At 42.8% G+C, this 15,522-nt stretch overlaps 1 protein-coding gene across 8 annotated transcripts in view; it reads right to left on the bottom strand.

Moving 5' to 3' along the window:
• The window catches only part of TOM1L1 (target of myb1 like 1 membrane trafficking protein), a 59,181-nt gene extending 45,687 nt beyond the window's left edge, over positions 1–13,494 (bottom strand). For 2 of the 8 annotated variants that reach the window (XR_012514619.1, XR_012514620.1), the window contains exons 1-6: positions 13,258–13,490; positions 10,365–10,449; positions 8,609–8,687; positions 1,613–1,762; positions 874–999; positions 21–125 (exon numbers count right to left, since the gene is read on the bottom strand). Coding sequence is in view for 6 of the 8 variants with exons in the window: in XM_003931322.4 (XP_003931371.1) it covers positions 21–125; positions 874–999; positions 1,613–1,762; positions 8,609–8,687; positions 10,365–10,449; positions 13,258–13,315 (603 nt within the window). In the remaining 2 variants the exon portion in view is untranslated. Of the gene's footprint in view, positions 1–20; positions 126–873; positions 1,000–1,612; positions 1,763–8,608; positions 8,688–10,364; positions 10,478–13,257 lie in introns of all 8 variants that reach the window. The other 6 variants (XM_003931322.4, XM_074388564.1, XM_074388563.1 and 3 more) reach the window with 6 other exon arrangements.
• Between the last annotated feature and the right edge of the window lie 2,028 nt (positions 13,495–15,522).

Raw genomic sequence — 15,522 nt, forward strand, 5'->3', positions numbered from 1 at the left:
ACAGTGATGGCTGTTGTTACCTGTTCTGGGACCAATGTAATAGTCGAGTTCTTCGGAGCAATTACAGAAGAAAGAGCTGGTGCAGTAGGGACAGATGTTGGTGGATTTGATGAGAGTTGAGCAGTCTATGAGTATGAAATATGATAATATTATTATGTGAATTAACATAGCCACCCAATGTGAAGTTTTTTCCATTCAGCTAACTTAAGCACTCTCAAATAAAGTCCTATGTACAGGTTATCTTCCCAGAGTAAATAATCAACTACACAACCCGTTAGCATTTTGTGAAGCACGCTAAGCAAATGAGATGCCCCTAATAAAGAAGATATTCAGCAAAAGGTGGTTGCTATTAGGATTATCATTTACAATTTACCAAGGGTTTTTACCAAGGGTCTAAGTGATAAACTGCCATATGAGATTACTGATGCTTTCTTTTTGGGTTCTTAAAAACAAATGATAGCTCAATTCATGTTAAGTCTCCTTAAGCCACAGCTGACAAGGCAACTCCTTCTCCATCAATGACCCTCCCTGGGTCAATGCCTCATCTGCAACCTTAGGTGGAGAGGTAACTCAAGGTTCTAGGCCAGTGCTTCTCAACATTAATCAGAACTTCCCTTTTTACAAGATTTCCAGGTGTTTTCTTTGCATATTAATGTTATCTAGGGTAGAGCATGTCAAACAAACTTTTGGATTATACCCCAAATCACACTTTAACAAAATCCCACGTTTTCATTATTCTATGAAATATTGCAATATTCTAATAAATTCATCTTTTTGCTTAAGCTGGGTGGAGTTAGGGTTGTCTCCTGCAATGAGAAAAGACCCAAGTAATATACTATTATACTCTCCATGGGCCAAAGAAAGGTCTCCTACCTCCTGTCTTGCTGTTTCAGCCTCTGCTTCTGAGGGAGGAAACTGAACACCTTTTTTAAGCAGGTCGAGGTATACTTCTTTCACTTCACTTACATCCACAACTCCTGGGAAACCCTGTGACCAAGTCTGAATTAAGAGATGAAAAGTTCCAGAGTTAAAACAGCAACAAAATCAAAACACAATTTTTAAGCTCCTGATAGAAAATGAGAGATCAATAATTATGTACCTCACTCAGAAACAGAAAGCTATTTTGGAATGCCATGGGCAAACTGCTCATTTTCAAAGGCTAGGAAAATATAAAATATTTTAAATCAGACTTCCATGCCTCAAAATCTTGAAGAAACCCTGCAATATACTATCAATTGTTTTTTGCTACCCTGAATCCAAAATTAATAGATTCCAAAACAACATCAGTAGCTCTTTTCCAAGTAACCTTGAACTTGTCAGTTATCTGGAACAGTTTCGCTATCTGTAAAATCAACATACACATCACTGTCTATCCTAGTTGACATAGATAAAAGAGAAATTGAGAGGAAAGTAGGGAAATGACTGCAAATTCTTCAGAAAAAGGGCACTACTCAATGCCAACAAATTATTATTACACAGACACTAAAATAGCAAAAATGCTTTTTTGGCTCAATCCTAGACTTACAAAAGATAAATGAAACAATCAGGAAGTATGCTATTTAATCCCTAAACTTAGAAATTTTCCATCCCATGAGGTATACAACAGACTTACCTTAATGAAATTCAAGATTCTATTCTGAATGTCTAACGGCAAGTTGTATCTGGGATTCAGCAGCTTAACTAAATTCTCTTTAACAAATTCCTTCTTCACAATCAGAGACTGGAAACTTGGACCACAGTTCTGCACGCACATGTCAATAAGCTAAATTAGAGAAAATTAAACATTATATTTATCTGGCAAAACCACCTCCTAAAAATGTTAAGGGAAAAACTGCTAAATGATTTCCACCAGCATCCTAATTAACAAACATAATTTAGTATCTACTAAAATATGTGGAAAAATGTTAGGTTCTGGGGATATGTGGAAGTATAAGCATAATGTAACAGTCTAGAGGACAGACTTTTTGAGGAGTCCCAGCACATCCAGAAGGGCGTTAACAGCAATAGAGAATACTAAATGCTGAATGCTGAAGAGAAGTGCAGGCCAAACATGAGCTATGCATGGGATAATATCTGTCCCAGTTTACCCCGGGTAGCATAGGTATATTCCCAATTTCCTGTTTATTCCCAATGATGACACACCCTTTCACTTTCAAAAATGCCCTGGTTTGGATAAATTAGACAGTCACCCTAGCTATAGGCCCTTATAGACAAGAGTAATTATTTAGGGCCAGGTGTTCTTACAAGACTTTTGGAAAAGGCTGATTGGAAGCTGGGCTTTGCAAAATGGCTAAGAACAGTAAAAATGAGTATAGAGCTATAGTCTAGACAGAGTAATGGTATGAGAAATATATAAGTGTGGGAAAGTGTGTAGGTTACGAAGAGGGAGATAAGTACTCTGGTCTGTCTTTAGTAGAGGTATCTTGATATAGGTAAATTGGGGACACTGGAAATGGAAAGATAGCGTGGATATAGTCCACCCAGTCTGTAGAGAAGTTTGTGTGGAAGTGCAAAGAGTGTGGACATTATGTTGAAGGCATTAGAAGTTATGGAGGGTCTCTATTAGTTTGTCACCATCATATCTTTAACCTGAACTTGAGGAAAAGCTTAATGTGTGCAAAGTAATATTCTGGATAGGTTGTCAGGCAGCACTCTGCAAAGGCAAGTGGAGGGAGAAGAAAACTGAAATAATAAAAAGATCCAGCAGCAACGCACTAGTACAGACATAATACAGAAAAGGGCTAAACTAAGATGATGTGGGTACAAGAAAAGAAGTCATGACAGAATTATGAAGAAAGAACTTTGAATGACAGTGCTTGGCAAAAAAGGAAGATGACTGAAAGTTAAATGATTCTCATTCTATGAGACTGAGGACCCCTGTGACGGAAATTTGGAAGAGGGGGTGGTATGACTGATCTAGGGGTGAAAATGATGGGCTGAAATTTAGATATTTTGAGTTTAAAAGATAAGGGACATTTAAGTGGATGTTTGTTTAGCAGTGAGCTGGACACACCCAGCTACAGTTCAAGAGAGTGAAAAGTCATCCAGCTGCCTTGATGAGCAGAGAGGAGGAATGGCTGGAACATGTTGGTTCACCTACTATACCGACCAAAGCAAATCCAAGGAAGGCAATCAAAGAGTAACTGACAGAAAATGAAGTACAAAATCAGGAGTACTTAAGGCACTCCTTTGGTAAAGTCAAAAGAAAAGTTTCCTGGAGGATGGGGTGCTACACAGGTAAGGATATGGACTGAGGAACATCAGCTCCCTTGAAAAATACATTTTCAAATAAAGCAACATGAACAGAAACGACTAAGAATGAGCCGATACTGAAGAACTGCATGCAGAAAGTAGATTTCTAAAAGTAATCTAAAAGCAAAATTAAATCGCTAGTTTCTATGCTCCACCTCAAACTAGAAAGGTTGTAGAAACCATAACATGACCAGGATAATCATCTTTGCAGAATAGAAGCCCTAAAAATGGATTTCATGCCATGCTTTGTATTTTCAGTCTCTCTTTAATGGCAATACACAAAGCAGCAGCAGGTATAAAAGCTACAGTTTTAAGGCAATGTGACCAAGAAAGCAATCAGAAAATAGAGAAGCTGAGCACAAGCAGCTGTATGACACACAGGGAAAACTTTGAAGGCAAAGGAAAATAAAAGCAAACTCCAAAACATATTAAGATGAATCTATACTAACACAGGTTGGTAAGATAGAGTTAGAAAGTTGGATAACATGCTATTTACCTTGATGGATGATTATAATGAGCTTTTAATGGGTGAAATACTGAAAGGAAAAGTGCCTCTAGCTCAGTGTGAGTTTATAGAAATACTTCACCTAATTAGTGGTGCAGTCTTAGGCAAATACCTAGCCTCCAAGTCTCACCCTCCCTAGGTGTATTTCTTGCTAAATAATTTGCAAACCAATTTTTTGTCTTTTGAGACAGAATCTCACTGTCACCTAGGCTAGAGTGTAGTGGTGCCATCTCAGCTTACTGCACTGGGGTCAGGTGATTCTCATGCCACAGCCTCCCAAGTAGCCGGGATTACAGGTGTGCACCACCATGCCCAGCTAATTTTTGTATTTTTAGTAGAGATGGGGTTTTGCCATGTTGGCCAAGCTGGTCTTGAACTCCTAGCCTCAAGTGGTCTGCCTGGCCCAGCCTCCTAAAGTGCTGGGATTACAGGCATGAGCCACCAAGCCTGGCCCTCACAAATTAATTTTTACCTTTGGTGCAACAAGATTTTATGATAATGGGTAACACTCCCAGGAGGTACATGCACAAAATCAAAGAGTCACGATGACATGCTGAAAATGTGAACATCTGGAGATCAGCAATCATGCCTTTTGTGTTTTCCCATTAGAATCAAGAATGTCAGGACTAATTACTTCTACATAATCTCCTCTATTATGTCACCAGCACCTCTTTCACCCTGCAGCTCACTCAGATAAGTAATAAAACCTACTGTGGCAAATGGGAAAAATTAAACATGTTGTTTTCACATATTCTGAAACTGGATTTTGGTGCAAATGTATTCAGATAACTTATCTTTGGAAATAAGACAAATAAGAATCCATAATCTGTGGTGGGACTGAAAACCCAGGAGCCAAGGAACCAAGAGAGACTAAAGTGGGTGACTCCAGGCTTCACTGATCTCTTCGGCTTGGCTGGACAAATAATTTATCCTAAGCCTCAGCGTCCTTGTCTGCAAAAGGGACACAATCTCTCCCTCTAGAGACTTGTTGTAAGGCCCAAATGAAACATAACAAAGAGCCTGCCACAAAGCAGGACCTCAATACATGGCAACTATTTACATCATCTTCCATGGAGAATTTCCTATAGGAGTGAATGTGATGATTAAGTGATATAAGCGTTTTCAGAGAGGGCTGGAAGAAAAAGAGGTAGCTGACAGTTTTCCTACTGGAAATTTCCAAACCACCCAGGCAGAGCAACAACAACCAGGTTTCTGGGACATGAATAGTGCCTACACCCAGGATGGAGTGCAGTAGCACAAGCTAGGCTCACTGCAACCTCTGCCTTCCAGGTTCAAGCAATTTTCCTGCCTCAGTCTCCCGAGTAGCTGGTATTACAGGAGCCTGCCGCCATGCCCGGCTAATTTTTCTATTTTCAGTAGAGACGGGGTTTCATATGTTGCCCAGGCTGTTCTCAAATGCCCGACCTCAAGTGATCCACCCGCCTCAGCCTCCCAAAGTGCTAGGATTACAGGTGTAAGTCAATGCGCCCGGCCTGATATTTTGTTTCATTGGTAAATTTGCCAAAGGAAAATAAACCAAGCTTTTTCTTCATTATTATTTTCATCCACATTTTACACATCTTATAACACCCCTGAAGTTTACTGCTTAGGGAGCGCTCCACAGAGGCCTATTAACTAATTGATTCTCCAGAACCTGTTCAACCACTTTCCACTTGACAATAATAGTAGCCTCTTGCTGAGATTTATCACAATTGACTCATTCAAAACAGAATACTCTCTGGCTCAGAGTAATAAAGCCTGGAACAAAATTCTGCTGAAACACAAAACAAAACTACTCTACTGACCGATGGTAGGAAATCATAATATGGTCAGATTCCATCAAAGGCCTAATCAAGGCTATCACACCCATGGAGAACTCAACATGACAGATAACATAAAGAATATTTATAATTGAATTTGACAGGCTCTCATCACTTTATATTAATAAAATAGAAATGTCATATATGAGGATTACTTTTTAGAGTTTACTGGTAAACTTACAATTGCTTTTGACAGACATAGGCAACTCCTTCTGTGACTAATTTCCCTCATAATTAACTTTGGCTTACGTGACTGTTAAAGTCAGTCCTGAGGCTTTAAGCACACCTCTATAATGCAGTGAGTAGTCTGAGGTGAGGTGACTGGGCCATTAAATATACAACTTGGGGAAATCAGTATGAAGATATGAAGAGGCAAAGGCCTATTTAAAGAAAATCCTATTTAAAGGAAAAGCCAAGTGTTTTTCCCAACTTCAGTGCACTGTGATACCAAGGATGCAGGTGTTTTCTGACCTCTGACTTGTGACTCTTGCCTGTTCTTAGGCACAGGCTTTAGACTCTCTTGTTCTCACACACTGGACAGAAACCATGAGGTAAGGGAGCTAAAGATCTGAGGTGGAATAGATAATGGGAACAGGAAGCTAGCTGGTAATCAGGCTTGAGAGATTAGACTACATGATGAGAAGGAAGAGCAACAGCGGAAGCCCAAAGAGAAACAAGGCCAGAGGCACAACACTCTGGAATAACCCAACTTCCCCAAGGAGGGTCCCTGGTCCATTGTGATAGGGAAGGAACCATGATGGAAGAAGATATGGAGGTAGGATTAAGAAGCAACCACAGAAACATCAAGCAGGCTGGGCAAAATAGAGAAAGTGGCAAACTGTTACGAATAGTGAATACCTATAAAAAGCAAAATAGTAATACTCCATGCTGAAATAGAGAAGGGGGCATAAATTCGTCTTCTACCCTTCTCTTCCTTACTAAATCTCCTAACCTTTGGGATCCTTGAGATATGCTAGATGAGGGCATATCTACCCATCTCTCTACTCTGGTTTTACAGTACCTTCCATTAACCCTTGAGTCTTCTGTTTAGCTGTGTGTATGGGGGTGGGGTCCATTAATCCAGTCAACACCTGCTATAGCTGGCCCTGTACTACACAGGAAGAAACAGAAGACAAGAAGGACACACAGTAGCCAGCTCTTTTAAGAGGCTTGATTCGTTCTAAGAAACAAAGTGGTATGAGGCAAGGGCATGGAATTTAGAATCTGAGGACTGGGATCAAATCTTGCCTATTCTATGTAATAGCCATTTTCATCTTGGAAATAAATCAGTTTCTCTTAGTCTCAATTTGTTCATCTGTGAAATGGAGTTAATAATAGAACTACTTCACAGGGTTGTCGAGAGCATCAGTCAGGTGCCAGGCATTTCTATCAGTGACCCATTGTTCTGGGATTTCTACAGAAGTGCCACACTCCTCTCTCCACAGTCTCCTCCATTCTGTGACCTTCAAGAGTTAAGGACAAGTGAGAGGTCAAAAAAAGGTGAAGGAGGAAAATGCCTCTAAAACTATATTCAGATCCCAACGTGAAGGGTTTCTTTGATGATCAAATCATGAAAACCGTTCATTGTATTTCTGCTCATTCAGTGAGCCTATGCAAGATGTGCATTTTCTTCTACGTGTAACTAGAAACCAGGAGCTATGCTCACATATGCCCCAAAGTCCTTTTGATACTCTAATGCATCTAAGGCAGTGTGATGCTGGCCGATTACTGCGTGACCATGCACAATCTTGGGCTGGGCTGAGATAAACAAAGGCGTGCAGAAGAAATCAGAAAGCCACACAGCTCACTCTCAGGCAGCAGGCAGGGCTTGCAACACATACTAAAGGAAAAAGGAAAACTCACCAGCGTGACTGAAGAGGTCATATGGCCAAGGATGGTGGGAAAATGGGAACACATCAAATAAGAGTCCACACTTAAATCACAGACAATACAACACACAGGAGAATTGCTTAAACCAACATAGAACATTCTCCAAATCATGCCACGCAGCAGAACTTGGTTGGAATTTAATGAGTCGAGAGCATCTCAGGATTCCACAAAGCTGTTCAAGTGAGGTAGAAGGCTAACAGGGAGGTATTTTTCAATATTTCGATTCTCCTCATCTTCACTTATGGTTAATTAGTACATGCACAAACTTTTTTTTTTTTTTTTTTGAGAGGCAGTCTTGCTCTGTTGCTCAGGCTGGAGTGCAGTGTACAACCTCGGCATCCCAGGTTCAAGCAAGTCTCCTGTCCCAGCCTCCTGAGTAGCTGGGACTATAGGCATGCCACCACACCCAGCTGATTTTTGTGTTTTTAATCGAGATGGCCTTTGGTCAGTCGGTCTTGAACTCCTGACCTCAGGCGATCCACCTGCCTCAGCCTCCCAAAGTTCTGGGATTACAAGTGTGAGCCATGGTGCCCAGCCATAAACGTTTTTTCTAAGAGTTGAGGTTTCTCTGTCACTCAGGCTGACTTGCAGTGGCATGATCACAGCTCACTGCCATCTTGAATTCCTGGGCTCAAGTGATTGTCCCGCCTCAGCCTCCTAAGTGGCTGGCAATACAGATGCAGGCTACTATACCTGACTAATTTTTAAATATTTTCTAGAGATGGGGTCTCACCATCTTACCCAGGCTGTTCTCAAACTCCTGGGCTCAAGCAAGCCTCCCCCCGCCCAGAGTGCTGCAATTATAGGTGTGAGCCACCACACCCAGCCAATACACAAACTTCTTGATCAGTTCACCATGCATAATACATGTTAACCACAAATTTCCTATCTCCTGACCAAGAAAAGCTTATTTTTCAGGAACCAGCTGTTTTCATGAAATTAAATGCTATTAGAAACAATGAAACTTTCTTTGTTCTGCAATTCTCATAAATTAAAAGTTTTGACTCATTCTGTACACAACTCTTAGCTAACCTATTAGTTTTCTCAGAATACTTGCTTTTCTTATTTTTTACCCAGGATTAAAAATGTAACTACTGCTTAAGAAATCCTAGAGTTCTAATTATAAAATTAAAGTACTTACTGACAAGGTAAGTTGAATTTCTTTATGATTGTAGTTTTTGGAAATCCTTTTCTTCAAAGCTTTCACTGCATCTTTTGGCCTATGGCAACAAATACACTGAAATCACCAATTTAGGCATTGCTGAAAACAAGAAGTCTCTCTAAAAAGCAACATGCATTTGGAGAGAGGAATAGCTAAGGAGCAGAAAACCAATGCCTTTGTTCTACTGTGGGACCCTAATCCAATGACTTAACTTCTCGAAACTAAATTTCTTCATGCATACAGGCAGACAATACCACCAACCCCCTTATGAAAATTAAATATTTTTGTGCAAGACTATTACCTATAAAGTACTACCCATGAAATGTGCTCATTCCTGTATCCCTCTATCAATGCACAGAACCAGTTTATAGGAAATGCAACTTCTGAAACAATGAAAGCTACCATTTTCATTAAAACGATTAGTGGCTGGGCGCGATGGCTCAAGCCTGTAATCCCAGCACTTTGGAAGGCCGAGGCGGGTGGATCACGAGGTCAAGAGATTGAGACCATCCTGGCCAACATGGTGAAACCCCATCTCTACTAAAAATACAAAAAATTAGCTGGGCATGGTGGCACGTGCCTGTAATCCCAGCTACTCAGGAGGCTGAGGCAGGAGAATTGCCTGAACCCAGGAGGCAGAGGTTGCAGTGAGCCGAGATTGCGCCATTGCACTCCAGCCTGGGTAACAAGAGCGAGACTCCGTCTCAAAAAAAAAAAAGAAATAAACCTTTTATAAAAAAAAAAAAAAAAACAAAAAAATGATTAGTATTTCCTGAGCACCTTATAGACAAGGGGATGTAAGAGGAATTACAACAAACTAGGTCAGCTGCCAATACACCACAATTTTATGTTATAAAGAAATAACTATTTAGAAGGGTCCAGATGTACTTTAAAATTCTCTTTTTGTATCATCAGTGAATTGGTAAACATGGTAAATTGGATTATAGGGAAAAAACCATAAACACTTAAAAATGCTAACCATAAGCACTTTTCATTTATGATCAATAATTAAGTTTGATGTTTATCAACATAAGCTAGACTAAATCTCTTTTACTGTCAGTTACCATTTTAATATGCACTGGAATATTACCAGAATTGTATTCCTTATAATACCTTTAATTGACTAAATGCAAACCAGTTTGCTCTTCTTATGACTTTTTTCTTATAACTTCAATTCTCCAAAGTTTAAGAAGTAGAACAAAAGATAGCACATGCTATAAGAATACAGCTTAAACATGGGTGAGTTGACATTTAGAAGGAAAAAAAACTGTCCTGTGACAGGGAGGAAAAAAGACTGCGAGATTGTTTCCTGGTTACTAAAGACGACTGTCCAAAAATAGTTTACCACCAGGAGTCAACCAGCTTCTTGATAATATTTGACAGTTTCATCAAATACTGACAATGGAAACTGGAGATATTCCTAAAGAAGGAAACAGTCTCTTTTTTCCAATCTTTTAAACAAAGAATTTGAGTTTCACACTGACAAAATTCAAAACTCAAAGAAATTGCCAAGAGGAGAAAAATTAGAGTGGATTTATGGATACTCCCTCCACATGTTGAAGCAAGCAGCTGTCCCAATATTTCAATCTGACAAGTCTTCAAAAGGTAGAGGGCGCCTAATGGATGATGAGAACACTCTTGCAACAAGAAAACTGAAACATTTGCAAGACAAAACGTGCTGTAGTTCTGATGCTTCTTATCAGAGGCAAATACATGGAAAATAGGCTGTACTTACCCATCCTGGGTGGTGTTAATTATGTCACAGATGTTCATGAACTGGCCCCAATCTTCAGTCTGAACTCCAGCAAATGTAGCCTTTTCTGCCAAGAAAAAGCTGTTGAGTCTGAGCTACAACAGAATAAAAAATGTCTGGTATTCTTGAAATAATCTGCCTAGGCTACACTAGCAAGTGCCATTAAGTTTATATTGCCAAAGGGCAACGTGATTTTTTCCAGAACAGCTCTCAGAAACTCTGGAATCAATCAGAACCCAAGTTCAGAGCGATGCTGCAGCAACAATAACGAGTGACCTATTAATAAAGACTGCAAGCATAACACCTGGCCACAGGCCCAGAACAGGCCAGCTAAATCTCTGACTGCCTGGCTTTCAGAGAAGGGAACTAGGGCTTAGTGAGCAGCTACCTACGAGGTGAACTGCATAGTGCTAAGTATTTTATCGTATGCAATCTCATGTAACCTACTGACTGTTAGAGATGATGAGACAGAAGTTCAGAGAGGTTAGGAAATCACCAAAGTTATACAGGCAGTATAAAGTAGAACTGGCATTCAAATCTAGGTTGTTTGATCCCACTGTTTATTTTTTTAAAAAATAATTTATTCTCTGGGGACAGGAGAAAATAACTTTTAAAGGAGAGAAGTAATCCATTGGTCTTAGAAGCCAAAATATTGGCACAACTCCAAATAAAAGTAATCATTCTCCTATCATCTTAATCTCACGATTTCTTCTAATTTTACCAGTCATTATAACTTCAACCGATACTTGCAAAGACACTGCTTAACTATGTAAAAACCTCAATTACATCCATTTTTACTATCAGTCTTAATTATTTCAAACTGGCACTGAATAACTATCCGGACTAATAATAATAAGCATCTAAACTAACCACAGCAGGACCACGCTGACCAGCATGCTTCTGCACTTGGAACCCTAGATAATATGGCATCTTTCCCTCTCCAGACAGCCCCTTTAAGAATACAAGATGTTATCTGGAAAGGGTAATGGAACACTCACTATGAATGTGCTACCATCTTCCCAAGAGAAAGGACAAGATCCCTAAGCATGAAAACACAGGGTTCTGGGGGAAATGGAGAAAAAACAAAAAATCTAGAGAAGGGGTAGAAAGAATAAGGACTTGTCTGGGGGAACCCCAAAGCTTAGCTTGCTTTCCATCAAGGAAAAGAACCACTTGAATTTGGCTCCGAATAAACAAAGCTGACCAATCTTGTGCTGTTAAGTATCTGTTGTTCAGTCTGCCAGATGTTTCCTCTCCATTCCTCGCTCTTCCTCCCAATCTTCGTATCTTTCTAGAAAACTCCCATTCACCCTTTAAGAGCTACAGTAGAATTCATTTCCCCCTTTTTGTAAGTTTTGTGTGTTTTGCACTTTCTTGCATTGCAAAGGTGCAGCACAAAACTGTTCCCATATTCCCTACAAGTGAGTTCCCTCAGGTATGAGACCACCTCTTACATTGGCCTCACCAGTGCGTGATCCAGGTCCAGGCACATAACTGACAGTCCATGTTTACGGAATTAAAAAATTAAGTAGATGAACTGCCGAAATTTATTCCGCCTATGATGGGTCTGAACCCATTTCTGCTCAGGGTTCATTCTAATATCCAACAAAGTAGAGCCATTAAGGGAAAGTATCTCCTCAATGGTAGCTACTCTGACCATCTTATAAAGATGTGTAAACTGGCTGGGTGCGGTGGCTCATGCCTGTAATCCCAGCACTTTGGGAGGCCTAAATGGGCAGATCACAAGGTCAGGAGTTTGACACCAGCCAGGCCAACACAGTGAAACCTGTCTCTACTAAAAACACAAAAATTAGCCGGGAATGGTGGCAGGCGCCTGTAATACCAGCTACTCCGGAGGCTGAGGTGGGAGAATTGCTTGAACCTAGGAAGCCGAGGTTGCAGTGAGTGGAGATCAGGCCACTGCACTTTAGCCCGGGCAGTGCGAGAGTGCGAGACTACATCTCAAAAAAAAAAAAAAAAAAAAAAAAAAAGTGTAAACTAAGGTTATGTTTAAGTGGTGTGCTCAGTGTCACAGCAGTTAGTTGAGCTGTGACCTAAATTTTCCAAATCTGGGCCTCTATACTACAACTACTAGGTTCTCACGATTTCATCACCCCACTTTGCCTGGCATTAATATGCAACCGTGCCTCACCCAATTCCCAAGGAAGGAATCAGGGAAAAGAGGGAGCAGTGAGCTGGTGCTGGCAAGAGTCCAATCATTGGCTTCTACATACATCATGCAAAGGTACGTCCAGAGGAGAGAGAAATCATTTAGGCGAAGGCGGTGTAGTCCCTAGTGGCCTGCTAGACACCTCCGTGGCCCTAGATGGCTCCTCTTCACTCCAATGCCAAGTATCATTGTCTCCGTTTGCCCAGAAAAGCGATCCAGGTTGTGTAAACTTGGCGCTAGAGAAAACCGGTTTGGGGAGACCTGCTCCTCACGGTAAGGTCACATCACTTAGTCTCCTGGAGCCTCCTCTTCCGATCTGTAAAACGGGCATAACACTACCGTGCCCCGGAGAGCGTGCCTTTAGAAAAAACTTTCCGCAGGCCGGGAAGTGTCTGGTGTCTCCTTGCGGAGGCCCAAACACGCCACGCCCGACTCCCGTGGTTCACCTGCTCGGTTGCCTCCCAGGAGGCATCGAAAGGAAGGTGTATTTTTGAGGACTGGGGTGCTCGAGGGAGTTGGCCAAGAAGGAAACGACGGAAGGGGGCCGGGCTGGAATGCGGGTGTCCTGGGAAAGTTGCGGGGGGAGGGGAGGAATTTTCTCCAAGTTGGACTAACTCGGTCCTCTGCAGGCTGAGAATGGATCAAGCAGGAAAGGATCCCACGGTCCCCCCGCCTGCCCGGGCGTCTCTCCCCGCGCCTCCTTACCTATGAGGTGGCCCACGGAGGTCGCGTAGGGATCCCGGTGACTCTTGCCAAACGCCATGGTATCGCCAGGGGGCCGGGTCCAGGAAATCCGCCTCCACAGCTCTCCGGCTCCGGACTCCACCCGCTGGGTACCCTTGGCTCCTCCTCTCCGCCCGAGCGCTTCCCGGGCTCTGGCTGAGGCCGTGCGTCCTGCGCCGCCGCTGCGGGGCGCGGGCACTGAGCGTGAGGCGGCGAGCGTGAGGCGCGGGGCGTGAGGCGCGGGGCGCGGGGGCGGGGGCGCGGGGGCGCGGGGGCGGGGCTTCGGGACGCCCTGCGCACCTGTAGCGCGCCCTGAGGGACCCGCGAGGAGGCGGCGCTGCCAGCTGCAGGTGGTACAGGCGGGCAGCGGCGGGTGTGCGGAGCCTGCGAGTGTGACGCGGCCGCCCGCTCGGATCCCAGGTGGGCTTTTCGCCACGCAGAAGGGGAGCCAGGAGGCCCGGGAACTCCAGCCTGGGAATGAGAGACCCAGGCTCTGATCCCGCCGCTTGCTGGGCCGAGTGCCACTCCTCTGTGCGCCTCTTTGGCTCCCCTTTGTAAACCAAAGATAATAGAAGGTTAATAACACACATCTCAAGAATTGTGAGAATTAAACTGATTCTTGAACGTAAACCGATGAGGTGGGTGTCTGGGACTCACAAAATAAATAGTTTAACCATTGAATAATTTGAATAACTAGAAGTATTTACCGTCGCCCTGCTCCGCCCTAGAGATCCGGACGGGGAGGTGTGCGCCCTGCCCTTTAAAGCTGTACGTGTTGTCTAGGAGGAATGACAGGCTTCGAATTCAGAGCTTCTCAGGAACAGGCCCTCTTTGTCTTTCTCCTGTTTCCTTCGGGGACCGCAGGGCGCCGTCAGGCAAGCTCTTGGTTTCTAACCCCACCTCCAACCTGATTCTAAAAATGGGAGAGGGGCTTTCCTTTTCCTCTGGCAAGGAGTATGCTTGGCTTTAGACCTGCTTTGGAATGTAGGTCCCAGTTTGAGATGCCCAACACCTTTCCAGCTGCCCTTTCAGAACCAGAATTTATTTCCTATTCCTTTGCATTCAGTTCATATCGGATGAGCGATGTTAGCGATCTCCAGCCAACAGAAGCCTGCCAGAGAGTGAGGTATTCCCACGCGATGTCAGATAGCCCTCGATGAGCTCCCTGTGCTTGTAGATCCTGTTTCCTGTAGTCTAACTGGCACCCATTTCAAGTCTGTTTTTAGCCCTGGAGATGGTGACTATGGAGACGAAGGGGACCTGGTTTGACTTAACGTCCGTCGTCTTGTGAATTTTCAGATAGAGGTCAAAACCAATTGTCATGCGCTCCAAGGCACTAACATTTAATTATTTATCTCTAACTCAATTATTTATAATTTTTCTTGACTGAAGTGAGCCAAAACCTGAGATTCTAAGATCTAGAATGAAATATTCTTGTTGTGATGATACTTCTCATAATGGGATTTGTCCCACCTGTAACTAATATTCTCCACCTGCCTATTCAGGGCAAGTAGCTATTTCAAATAGTGCTGTTTATCAACTTCCTTAGTCATCACTACAGCCTTTGCTGACACATCTCTTTTGTGACATCACCAATCTAATCTGTATTCCATGCTACAGCCTCTAGCAAAATATTTTGTCTTTTCTGCAACCTACAATCAATCTGCGATCTCTGAAAAAGAAAGCCAATTTTAACTTAGGCCAATGTTGGTATCAGTGGCCTTCCACCAGACAATGAGAACTAGGAAGGAACCAAGCATCCAGAGAGAGAGATTTTTTTACATACTTTTATGTGAGTTTTCTTCTCCTCCCTCCTCCCTCCTCCCTCTCTCCTCCCTCCTCCCTCCTCCTTCCCTCCCTCCTCCCTCCTCCCTCCTCCCTCCTCCCTCCTCCCTCCTCCTTTTTCCCTTCTCCCTTCTCCTTCCTGTGTCTGATTTCCTTACATTACAGGACTCAGGCACTGAGAAGAGGAGAAGCAGTAGCAAGGAGTGTCTCCTGGACTTGATGCTTGGGTGAACAGAACCAAGGTTGATGAGTGCTACCTGTGTTCCATCTTAGCAATGCCTGGCAGAAGTTTATCTCTCTCCCTGTGCCCTCCAGGGTGTTGTGGTGGTTGTTGCGGCCTTCTCTTCCTGTACTCTGTTCCTTTCTCCATGATCCCTCTTCTCTCCGCGGGTGAAAATCAATGTGATTAATGTTAGTATAGTCTAGCAGCAGGGACAATAGAATTCACAGCTAAGTTAAGGT

Source organism: Saimiri boliviensis, chromosome 17 (assembly GCF_048565385.1).
Source record: "Saimiri boliviensis isolate mSaiBol1 chromosome 17, mSaiBol1.pri, whole genome shotgun sequence".
Classification (NCBI taxonomy): Eukaryota; Metazoa; Chordata; class Mammalia; order Primates; family Cebidae; genus Saimiri; species Saimiri boliviensis.